At 50.3% G+C, this 12,007-nt stretch overlaps 2 protein-coding genes across 2 annotated transcripts; one reads left to right on the forward strand and one right to left on the reverse strand.

Annotated features, from left to right (window-relative positions):
• Nucleotides 1-126: 126 nt before the first annotated feature.
• PV08_07838 (uncharacterized protein) lies at nt 127-2,475 on the reverse strand (the record flags this gene model as incomplete). The annotated part of the gene is made up of 2 exons (XM_016382165.1): nt 127-789; nt 841-2,475. The coding sequence occupies 2 exons, from the start codon at nt 2,473-2,475 to the stop codon at nt 127-129; spliced, it is 2,298 nt and encodes a 765-aa protein (XP_016235267.1).
• Nucleotides 2,476-3,029: 554 nt separating this feature from the next.
• Nucleotides 3,030-7,238, forward strand: PV08_07839 (uncharacterized protein; the record flags this gene model as incomplete). Its single annotated transcript, XM_016382166.1, has 1 exon — nt 3,030-7,238. The coding sequence occupies one exon, from the start codon at nt 3,030-3,032 to the stop codon at nt 7,236-7,238; it is 4,209 nt and encodes a 1,402-aa protein (XP_016235268.1).
• Between the last annotated feature and the right edge of the window lie 4,769 nt (nt 7,239-12,007).

Here is a 12,007-nt window from a genome sequence, read left to right on the forward strand (position 1 = left end):
GCGTGTGCCAGCTCCCCCTTGAAGCGGGTAGAAATGAATACAAGCCTAACCAGCGTGCGAAGCGAGCTCTTAACGCCTACAGAACACCTTGGTCCCACCGTTATATACGTAGTCTCTCGTTTCTCGTCACATCACAGTACAGCTTTCCAACGAGGACTTCAGGGTATCCAAATACCCAGCCTCGGCGTCTGCTTCTTCTCCCAACGCTCCGGGCTTTCTCTTGACACCCTTGACAGTCATACTCTGCTCGCCGGCGCCGTGCCACCAATTCATAATTTGCATGCCCTCACCGTCCACGTCGAGGACATCTATCCTCCATCTGCCCCCGCTGACTTCGACGCTGGTCTTCCCTGGGGGGAAATGGAACTCGGGGAGGAAGATCTCCGTAGGGTATTCCTCTTTTGTGGCCTGACTAGCTACCAAGCTGAACGTAAAGGTCACGCTGTTCAAGTCGAATCCGTACTTCACCACATCGCCAACGGTTGCAATGGGTGATGGGCGAACGTAGGCTTCTGCTGCCCGCAGACCGGCATTGTCGGCTGATGTGGACGCCGGTTTCTGCGTGATTTCTGGAAGTTTGAGCGCATCTCTTAAATTCGCAGGATTGATGGTAGTGGATTCGGACAGCGTTTCGCCAGAGTATGAAGCAGATTTTCGGCCCAACGAGCTGGTGGAGGGATTGGCAGTTGGCAACCGAGATATTGAAGAACTATTTGGTAAGAGCGGGTCGTCAACCGAGACGATTGAAAGATCCTCGCCATTCCACATGTCACCCCATTGATGGTTGTTCTACTACAGTAAGCGAGAGGAAACAGCCGGCGGAATGGATGGAATACTCACCTGTCCAACATATGTCCACAGAGTGTATCCCTGAGCCCCAGACCCTTCAAGAGCATAGTGGTTTGCGTCTAGAGACGAGATTTGACTGGAGTAGTCGCCAGTCTTGTACGCGTACTTGTCGTCCAAATCAAATGGAATGCCGATCTCGGTGAATAGTGTAGGGTGCTCTCCGAGGTGTTCGATACCCTCCTCACGAATCGCTTTAAGCTGATCTCGCAAGCAGTTGCGGATGGCTGTTTGCCCTAGTCTGACCGCGAATGCAGGGTTTGAATATTTATGCCGTAGTAAGCCAAAGACGTCAACGTTGTAAAATTTGTTCCAATGCTTCTGGATCAGTGTAAGTCCATCATAGTAGTGAGAAGCAAATATCAGTCGCTGCTCATCATCAGGAGTGTCTTTGATAAGTGGTGGTATCTCGAGAACAGCCGACTGCATCAGGATGATGCAGTCTTTGTGGATGGCTCGGAGAGCATCTCGATACTTGCGAAAATGATCCATGTAGTACAAGTTGGTGAACTTTTCGTAGTCTAGCTTGATACCAGACTTTGGGATGGTTGCAAAGTAGTCCTTCTTCAATAGTTGGTCGTTGTCTGGATCCCAAACGCCCTGCTGGGCCCATAAACATTCGCCCAACTTCCAACCTGGATCACGCTTCCAACCGTACCTCGTATCATCCCAATCCGGTCGTAGCCAAGCCGATACGCCTTCCGGGTCGACCAGTTCTCTACCACTCTTGTAGGGCCCGAATGTGTTGAAGTCATAGACATCGACTTCCACTGCACGTCCAGCCCCTGTAAGCATCGCCTGCCATGGCGTGGGGCAGGTACCCTTCCTCATCTTCAAGTCTTCCGGAAGGGCATCCAAGTCTTCCCAACCGACAAGACCTCGATGAGGCTCGTTCATGGATTCCCATCCAATGATGCAATCGTCCTCTAGCCCACCAGCATCGTGAATCCTTTGAGCAAGATGCGCACAAGCGGCTATGAAGTGATCGGTCAAATAGTCTTGGATATTCTTTCCGTCTATTATGGCGTTGGGGGCAAAGTCTCGACCCGCAAAGAAAAGCGTAAATGTGACCTGAGTAGCCAGTCGCGTATAGTTGGTAGGCCACAGCATCTTCGGAAACTTCGCAGGATCAGACCAGGTGTTGTGGACAAGAGCAGCTTGGTTCGAAGTAAATGTCTCAGGGTCTAAACCGCAAGCATGTAAGGTCCATAGAGGAGCCCCAGAGCCTCCGGTGAATCTTGACCAGACGTCCTGATGGGGATCCATAAACACATAGAAGTCATAGTCTCTGGCGATGCGCAAGATCTTGATTGTGTGATCAATGAAGTCCTCGTCGTATTTCCCAGGCCCAGCATGCTCCAAGGCCTCCCAGGTGAATATGTATCGAATGGCATTGTAGCCCCATCTCTTCAGACGCGCGAAATGCACATGGGCCTCCTCTTCCGTGAACGGCCGACCAACAAAAGAGACATTGTCGGCATCGAAGAATCGATCGGGTTCGTGAGATGGCTGGTCTGGATGCCGAGGGAATTTGCTGTCTCCTGCGACATTGATACCTCGAAAGGTGACTTCGCGATTCTCGAGGTCCCTGAGCCTGATCCCATCAATTCTGAGGCCTTGGGTAGCCATGAGATTGCGCCAGGTCGGCAAGATACAACCAGACCATGCGGCACAAACGGCCACGGTGCGTTCCGGAAATGGACGATGGGCTCGGGAGGTGGTTGAAGAGGGACAAGAGGGATGGCTATGCCACTGGATGGCTCTCGGTATGAGGTTCGCACCAAGAGGGAAGAGACAGTAGTAGCATCAGTTGATGAGTACCTGGGTGGTTGGTCCATCGTTCCGCATACCGAGTGTCTCGCTTACTGTACAAACTTGCCCGCGTCCTGCGACGTCATTTGCCCCATTCGGACTTTAGTCTTTTATGCCTCTCATTCAATTTCATAGTGGACAATTTCACATTGGTCAACACTTCCATCTCATGTGTGCCCAAGCACCGATGCATGTCTGCTAGCTCTACGACTCTTGTTGGTGGTAAGTGGTCTCGGCGAGGCAGAAGGGACTGTTCAAACGGGAAAATGCTTGCTTTAGGCCTTGTCCACTACATCTTCGCATGGGAATGATTTCAGATCAAACCTACAGGCCAAGGCTGACAACTACCTCCTAGCCTCGGAGGAAGACAAATGGCTTCGAAAGTGCTTTTGAAGGCCATCAAGGCTTCTCTTGATAGTGGCCATTTCGAAAAAGCAGCCGCGCAGGCAGAAGATGTGCTCAGTCAAGACAACAAAAACCACACGGCTCTACTATTTCTTGGGTTTGCGAGAGAAAAACTGAACGACCTCGACGCTGCTGAGAAGGCTATTCGCAAAGCGGCAGATTTGAAGCCCCAGGATCCCCAGGCCTACAAGGGGTTAATCACGTTGTTTGAGAAACAAGGCAGCTCTAAGGTGGACGCATATCACGATGTCGCGTTCAAATTGGCAGACATTTACGCCCAGCAAGAAGACCGAGCTCAGTGTCAGAATGTCATTGACAAGTATGAGCTGTTTGCAAAGAAGCATGGGACCAGAGCACAGTACCGAAGGGCACTGGAATTGATCCTTCCAACGTCGAGCCTATATTCCGCCCTGGAGGGCCGAGTTATGCAGCCATCACTTACGTACCAGCGCATACTGGAGTCAGCCGAGGCCGAGGAGAAAGAATGGATCAACACCCAAATAGGAGAAAGAAGAACACGATTGGGAGCGAGGATCGATCAAGTCACCAAACAGGTCAAGGCCGAGGCAATTGATAAATTTCATGTCGAAGATATCTATGCGGCGCTAATCGATTGGACCCGGGACGATGATGCACGCCACGATCTGGAGCAAAAACTCTTTAAGCGCATGTATGACAATCTGCATGTAGTTCCAGAACAGAAAAAACCCCAACAACGCGACAAGGTCCTGACGATGGCGAATGGTATGGTCATCGTCAAACAGCCATTTAACCTGGCGTGGAGAGTTGCTCTCGAATGGGTAGATGCCGAGGAGCTCGAGGATTGGGATGTTCACATCTTTCGCGAATACGTTGGCTTTTTTCCAGAAGACGGCTTGAGCAAGATCCTCGGAGGATTCCTCAATAGCGACTTTTCACCTTTTCCACAACCACCTGTCGATCCCTCCGAGGAGTCGGAAAAGCCTGAGACGCTAAATGGTGCCGACCTTTTAATTCTATTGAATGAGGGGCTTGAAGATTGTCCAGACTCTCTGCTAGCCCATCGCATCATGGCCTACGTCTATCTTCGTTTCGAGGATTGGGAAGGTACTGTTAACGTGGCGCGCAAAGCCCAATCACTGGTCAAAGATGCGCAACATCTTTTTGCGCTGGAGCTACAGAACACTCTGGACGGCGTCAACCTTATCCTAGCCAAAGCATTGATCGAGTACCAGTCTCCAAGGTATCACCCAGAAGCAAAGTCACTATTCGAAGAAATCCTCAAGCGCAAGCCGAAGCTGACCGCAGCATTACTTGGAATCGGGTTGATATTCGAAGAGGATGAAGATTATCCACAGGCTGTCCAATTCCTGCAACAAGCTTCGGAGCGTGACCCGCATAATGTTCGGGTCAAGCTCGAATTTGCCTGGTGTCGAGCTCAAAATGGTGAAATTGAGGACGGTCTTCGTGATCTTCAGCACATTCTGTCAGACATTGAAGAAGAACGACATCAGGATTTATTGGTAAAGTCTATCGTCTTATACCGTATTGCCTGGTGCCAGTGGCACCTCAACCCATCGGCAAAAGCACGCAAGGACAAGTCAGGGCCCTATAAATATCTCATTTCTTCGGTCAAGGCCAACCCGAGTTATGCTCCAGCGTACACGCTGCTAGGCACTTATTTCCAAGACTATGGCAAAAGCAAGCAGAGAGCTCGAGTTGCACTCCAGAAGGCGTTTGAGTTGTCTACTTCCGAACTCGATGCGGCGCATAGACTGGCCAAAGCATTCGCGGACGATGCTGAATGGGACCTGGTTGAATTGGTTGCACAGCGGGTAGTAGCTTCCGGGAAAGCCAAACCAGCACCGGGATCCAAGAAAAGAGCTTATAGCTGGCCATTTGCCGCGTTGGGCGTTGTTCAAATGAATAAGCAACAATACTTTCAGGCCATAGTTTCCTTCCAGGCGGCACTTCGCATCAACGCAACGGATTATTACTCCTGGGTGGGACTGGGAGAGAGTTATCATAATGCCGGACGCCATATTGCTGCTACGCGAGCATTTGCAAAAGCTCAAAGCCTCGATCATGGCCTTCCTGCTGACGAAACTTGGTTTGCCGAATATATGCTTGCGAATGTGCAACGCGAGATGGGTCTTTATGATGAGGCAATTCTGGCATACAAAGCAGTACTGAACCTGAAGCCCGACGAGTTTGGAGTGCTCATCGCCCTCCTTCAGACCTTGTCAGAGAGTGCATGTGCGAAGGTTGGCTTGGGGATGTTCGGGGAGGCCGTCAAACTTGCAGCCTCTGCCATCGAGGTGGCAACAGACATTGCACAGCGCAATACTGATTCTTTCAACCTCTGGAAATCGGTTGGTGACGCTTGTTCTGTTCTGGGACAGGTCAAACTCTACGGCGATTCTGCAAACCTCCGATCAATCATATCGCTACTGCGGCTGTCCCTGGGCAATGACTTGGAAATCCTCGCAGACCTAGACAAGGTGGATTTGGACGCCACTACCACGAACGACCACCAGACTCAGTCAAGCCTGAGCGACTCCTTCCTTCACACCGCCATACTAGCCCACAAGCGCGCCGTTCATGCCTCTTCCACAGACCAACATGCCCAGGCTGTCGCTTGGTACAACCTCGGATGGGCCGAATTCGAAACATACACAATTTCAGCTGCACCGACAGAACTCAGGGGGAAGAAACACCGCCGTTTTTTGAAAGCAGCAATCAAGTGTTTTAAGCGAGCCATTGAGCTCGAAGCAAGCAACTCCGAATTCTGGAACGCCCTTGGAGTTGTCACACTGAACCTCAGCCCACAAGTCTCGCAACACGCCTTCGTTCGAAGCTTGCATCTCAATGACCACAGTGCCAGGACCTGGACCAACCTTGGAGTTCTCTACATTGTACATGGAGACAATCAACTTGCGAACGAAGCTTTCACCCGGGCACAGTCGGAAGATCCCGAATACGCGGACGCTTGGATTGGACAAGGCTTGCTTGCGCTATTGTTTGGCAGTATGGGCGAAGCAAGAGGGTTGTTCACGCACGCCTTTGATATTGCCGACTCATCACGCTTGCCAGCACAACGTCACTATGCAATTTCGGCATTCGATTATCTGCTCAAAGACCCTTCAAGGTCACAAGAGGTCGACCATTTGTTGCAGCCACTCTTCGCGATGCGACAGTATCATGTACAACAGCCCTCGGACTTGATCACGAGCCATCTGATGGCTCTTTTGGCAGAACGCGCGGGGGATTGTGAAAGTACTTCCAAAGTCCTTCAAGATATATGCGACGCTGTTGAAGCGGAGTTTGAGAAGTCAGAATCCACCGAGTATCTAGTCAAGTTTGCACAAGCAAAAGCCGACCTGTCTCGGGCACAACTTGCAGGAGGGGACTTTTCGGGTGCTGTTTCGAGTGCAGAAACGGCTCTCGATCTATCGGGAGAGGCCGATGATTTTGGGCCGGCGTATTCAGAACTTCGCCAGAAGTGGCGCTTATCTGCGCAAGTCACCAGCGGCCTTGCACATAGTCATTTGGGCAATACGGAGCAGTCGATCAAAATGTTTCAAGAAGCGCTGAGAGAAGGGAAAGATGAGCCGGACATCGTCTGCATGCTTGCACAAGTTCTGTGGGCCAAGGGTGGCGAGGCGGAAAAGGAGGCGGCTCAATCACAGTTGTTCAACGTGGTTGAAAACAACCCGAAGCACGTCCAGGCCGTATGCCTCTTGGCGGTCATGGGACTGCTTGATGATGATGAGGCTGTGCTAGAAGCGGTTGAGGAAGAGCTCAAAGCCGTGAGACTGACGGACGACGTTGGAGTTTTGGACAAGATCCGGGTGTCCAAAGTACTGGCGGGCGTCGTTGGATGCAAACAAAAAGCACAGCAGGATGGGGAAGAGGCGCAGGTGGCCACGATCGCGGATGCGCTAGATGGGATCATGCTGGCCCCTGGACAACCACAGGGCTGGCTAGAGCTTTCACAAGCTGTTCAAGACGAAGATGCTGGAGTCTATGCCGGAGAAATGGCCGTGCTGAACGCAAGTCGTCAGGTACCTCCCGGTGGCAAACTCGAAGCGGATGATCTAGCGCTGGCATATCAAGGCACTGGTCAGGTCGATGATGTGTTACGGGCAAAGATGCTGGCTCCATGGAGGACGGAAATGGATGTTACAGCGTTCTGAGGAATGTAGGGGACACTCACGACGGTGATGATACCGGTTCCAGAGCGTGACTTATCAGAGTTGGATGTTCTTTTTTCCTTGTTTTTCTACATGAACTTCTGGTTACCTAGTAATTGGTACCTAGTAGGTGGGAAAATGCAAAACGATGTCTCCCACGTATACTCGAGTCTCCATACTCGTCCATGTGTCTAATCGGTAAAGTGTTGACGAGCCATTTTGCTTTACGAGGCTTTGAGGGTATGAACTCTAAACTCTCAAGATTGAAGACCGAGTACCGAATACATGTATCGTCAAGAGAAAGCTCATTTTTTCTTCCATCATTGTCACTCGCTCCGAGTTTTGAAACTGACGCATGAACAAAAAAAAAATGCAACCTTTGATTCCTCCGTACTGGTAGAGTTCCGGACATGAACCTCACGTAGGTTTAGTTTCTCGTACCTACCTCGGGCATTGTAACAGTGAGCTCCCGTTTCGGTCCATGTCCATCCTGTCGTCACTTCACCTGTCGTGAGGTTCTCCACCTGTCCGACGGCGTTTGCTCGTGCGAGCGCTGTACGTAAGTAACGTCCCAGTAACTTTAATTACTCGCTGCTCGTACGAGCAGAGAAGAGCCGCGAGTAGCTCCTCAGAGACTTCGAGGATGTACCTCTGACGACTTTCCGTCTCACTCTCGATCACACTAGTCAGTTCCAACATCCCGTCGATCATTCGAATAGACGTCGATCCTTTCAAGAAAGCCCCGATTTTTCGAATGCATGCATTCCAGTCCCAACACCGGACCAATAAGTGTGTGTGTCCGGGACCGGTACCGGTTACTTACCTGTACTGTCCGTGAGTTAAATGGGCAAAAGATGCTCAGGCTCTGCCCGTATTGAACTTCTCAGTCACAGTGTACAGCAACCTGCTAGCACATGCATGGTTGGGATTCTGCATTCTGTAGTTCGAATGACCTGCTTTGACTATGTGAGAAGGGTTTTGCAATGCTCGACAAATGTATTTCATTCGGTGCGTTTGCTTTGTTGTTCCGAGCTGCCAGAAAAAGGTATCCCGAAAGGCGATATTCTTGCAGCTTTGGCGGCGGCAGTCCAATCAATCCCTCTGGTACCTACGGAGTAGTATGGTATTGATTACCGTTTCGGCATGCTGCGTCAGCCGAGCGTCGTTGTCTCCAGGATGAGTTAAAGGTCAACCTCAAGTCGACTGTAACCCTAACCGTTATTCCATGGCTAACAAAACACCCAGGCAGGATTGAGACGCTCGACTGTCCGGTAGCGAGTAGATAGGCCGGTCACCGGTTCCGACTCCTCACAGTAGTTGAAGCTCCTGATGAGCCAGATGGCGTTGAAACGCTGAATGCCGGCTGGTTGGTCACTCGGTGCATACCACATATGGTTAAAACAAAAATCTCGATTCCAACCAGATCCTATCGCCTTTTGGTGTCCTTTTGAAATTCAGGGGGGTCATTACTTCATCCACACCTACAGTAGTAGATCTTGTCCAGATCCCACGTAACAAATCAGACCATACCAGAAGTGGCTTATGTATTACCTTGTTTTCGGGCGTTAGTAACAGACGCGCGAGGTAGCATAGGGCCTTCCAAATATGCAAAAGAAGCACGACGCTACCGGGAGGTCCACTCTAGGATTGATACTCGTACCAAGTGTTCGACAATATTAGCCCTTTGAGGAGGATGGAGATGGTCGTGGGGTGGTCGGAGGCATTACAAATCTGTAGATGGCTTCGACACGCACATGCGCCAAAGGCTTAACCTTGTAGTATGTACGCGACCGTTGTACAATACCTATTGATGGACGGCTCGAACAGAAGCAGCAAGGGGGGCGAAGTTAGAGGATTACCAAATCATCCCAACAGAGGAGCTCAGAGTTGCCAATCACAGATTTTTCCTGCGTCCTGTTTCGCAATTGGGACGGTCTTGGGACGGAGATCCATTGCTGCACCGATATCAGGACAAGGGATGTATTGTAGCAGTCTGCGTACGATTACTCGTGCTTTCATCTAGGATCTGGTAATCAAGTGTGACAATAGGCGAGCGGACTATGGCCGTCGTTCCTGGAGGCGTCGACAAGCGAGATATACGGCCCGATAGCGGTGAGATTGCAGCGTTGATGTTTTTGGTTCGTGGTCAAAGCTGCATACGACTGTCTCGAATGATGAGTCAAGGGAGGCCCGCAGAACTGCAAGGCCACCACTGCACGACCTAAATCTTTTTTGACGCCCTCCGTCGAGCTTTGTCGGGCAATCGATGGCTTCCCAGCTGAGGATAGCCTGAGATGGGAACGGTCCATCAATCTTGTAACCAACAACAATACGCCTGGGCCCGATCATAGCTAAGTAGCTGCTTTAGGCAAATGACGGCAGCTAATCATGTCCTCGAGATAAGGGAAGCCGTCGCTGTGCTGGTTTTCTTTTCCCAGTGCAACTGAGGCTGCCAAAACCAGACTGTGGAGAGACAAAAACGTAAAAGCGCCCTGGAGGATCAAGGATGACACGGATTGGTGAGCATTCTGACTCAGCTTCCAGCCACCCAATCAACAATGTCCCGATGCGAGCTTGAAAAGGAAAAATGTTCTTTCTTGTTTTGGCAAAAGGCCTGTTGGGTTCATCGTTGGGCCGTCGCTCATTTTGAGCTTGGGAGATAGATGTACCTGGCTAGTAGCTTGAAGTTTGAAGATGTTCGTTTGAGAAAGTCTGTCATCGAGAGGCGCGTGTGGCGCTGGAAGGCTGATGTCGATGATCTCATAGAGGCATGCAGTTGAGCATCGGTGTAACTATAACACCAGTTTGGTGCAGCTGATCCGAAAGTATATGTTTTGACCAGCAACAAAAATGATGGGAAATGTGCCTTTTGCGCGGTGGATGGAGGTGGATGTGGAAATTCCCAATGACGGTAACGGCGGTAAATGACGTGTCTTTTGAACTCGGTCATACCGAAATCGCGGACTCGGTAAGACGTAATTCCGTACTAGACCTTTCGTAACCCTTTCCCGATGCGGAGTTTGTGCAGAGCGTTATGCATCGACACAACGAGTTTATTTCTTCTTGGCCTCGCACGATGCGACTCCAGCTGCGCACCAGGATGCCGAGGTCTCGCAAGGCTTGTCACTATTGATTTATGCCCAATCGCATGTGCTTCTCCATCATCCAGAATCAGATGATGTGGCTTGGTTGGGTCTGGGCTGCTTCTTTACGGGCGCCTTCCGTATCTTGCTCAAGGCCGCTGAGAACGGGACAAGCAGACGATACGGATGAGCTGAGCGTTTGCATCTTGGTGACCTTGGCATCTCAGACGACATACGAGCACGTCGAGGCAAGGTGCATTTCCGTAAACGTTGCGATGCCGCGAAGGATGACAAAAATAGTAATAGTCGGTCTGGTTCACCAAGGCTTGGAGCTCAATTTCCTGGGGCATGGGCTGATGCAGCGATGCCTCCCTAGAGCACCTATTGTACAGTACCTGGGTCCTTTATATTGCCGCCTGAAACTGCCCAAGCGAAAAGAAAAGTGCATCGCCATCGCAACTCGCTCTGTTCCTGGTAAGGCGTCCCTCGTCACGTTGGATCTTACTCGTACTGTACAGACCTTGCTGCGGTCCTCTGTACGAGTTACGTTATCCCCGAGTATGGTGGGACGTGGTTGGCCTGAACGAGGCCCGATCTCGATTGATCTTTTGATTGATCTCGCATAGGTTACTTGTTAAGTCCGCCCAGAGTCTCTGAGTCGAGCAGTTCGAGTGACCGAGTTCGACCGCCAAAGTGCCATGACCCTGGTGTTCTGCGACACCCCGAGTGTCTTTGGAGTTTGTTTTCACGACTACAAGCCCTCGCTCGGTCTGTTAAACATATTGTACTGGTACCTAAAGGTCCTACAGGTCCCTGCCGATAGTAACAATTAATGCAGACTTGGTCCCTTTTCGCCTTTCGCCTTTCGCCTTTTGCGGTTTTCGGCCCCGGAACCATTTATAGCCGAGGGGACATGCCAGCCGTCCGAGATTCTAACTCGTTGCTAGAGGTTTCAACTGTTATCTATCATCGTACTCCATACGGGTAATGATAATAATTATAACTGACCGCAATGACGTCGAGTTAATAAACTCTAATAATGCACTCTTCTCTCTCCTTATCTGAGAAATAAACCATTGTTTGGTTTCTTCACCAAAACTGGATCTCCCTACAGTGATGTCGGCCGGAACTGTCTTCCTGGGTGCTGGTCAGTTGTAATTGATGATCGACAGCCTAGTGCAGTATTGGAGCCTCCAGTGCGGAATCTACATCGAGTTTATCTTAGTAGCACTCATCACACATTCTGTACAGTTCTTTTCCACTCTCACTGACAGACGGCCAGACGGCCAGCCTACAGTCGGGCAGGATGACACTATTATTGTTTTTTTCTTCTTCTTCTCGCGTTTTTCGGCCTTGAACTTCCATCAATCAGCATTCAATGACTGTTGTTGTCATCCATAGTCATATTTTAAATATCATTATTGCGGAAACACGAACGGTGTTTTTCCTTCAAGTGCCAAGTGATGATGAAATAAACCAAAAGGCCCATTGATTACAGGTATTTATGTCTTGGTAAATTTTTTCTTCTCCCTGCCCTCAAATCCCCTGCCAGGACGAACTACAAGCACGACGGAGATCCAGTGGGAAATGGAGTCGGCTTCAGATTACAAACATTGAGGGATTTATTGATTTCCAATTTTCCCCATCGACGTATTGTGTTAATGCGCCGTACTTCTTGCTGTACGAGTG

The sequence above is a fragment of the Exophiala spinifera genome (genome assembly GCF_000836115.1).
Source record: "Exophiala spinifera strain CBS 89968 unplaced genomic scaffold supercont1.5, whole genome shotgun sequence".
In the NCBI taxonomy this organism is placed as follows: Eukaryota; Fungi; Ascomycota; class Eurotiomycetes; order Chaetothyriales; family Herpotrichiellaceae; genus Exophiala; species Exophiala spinifera.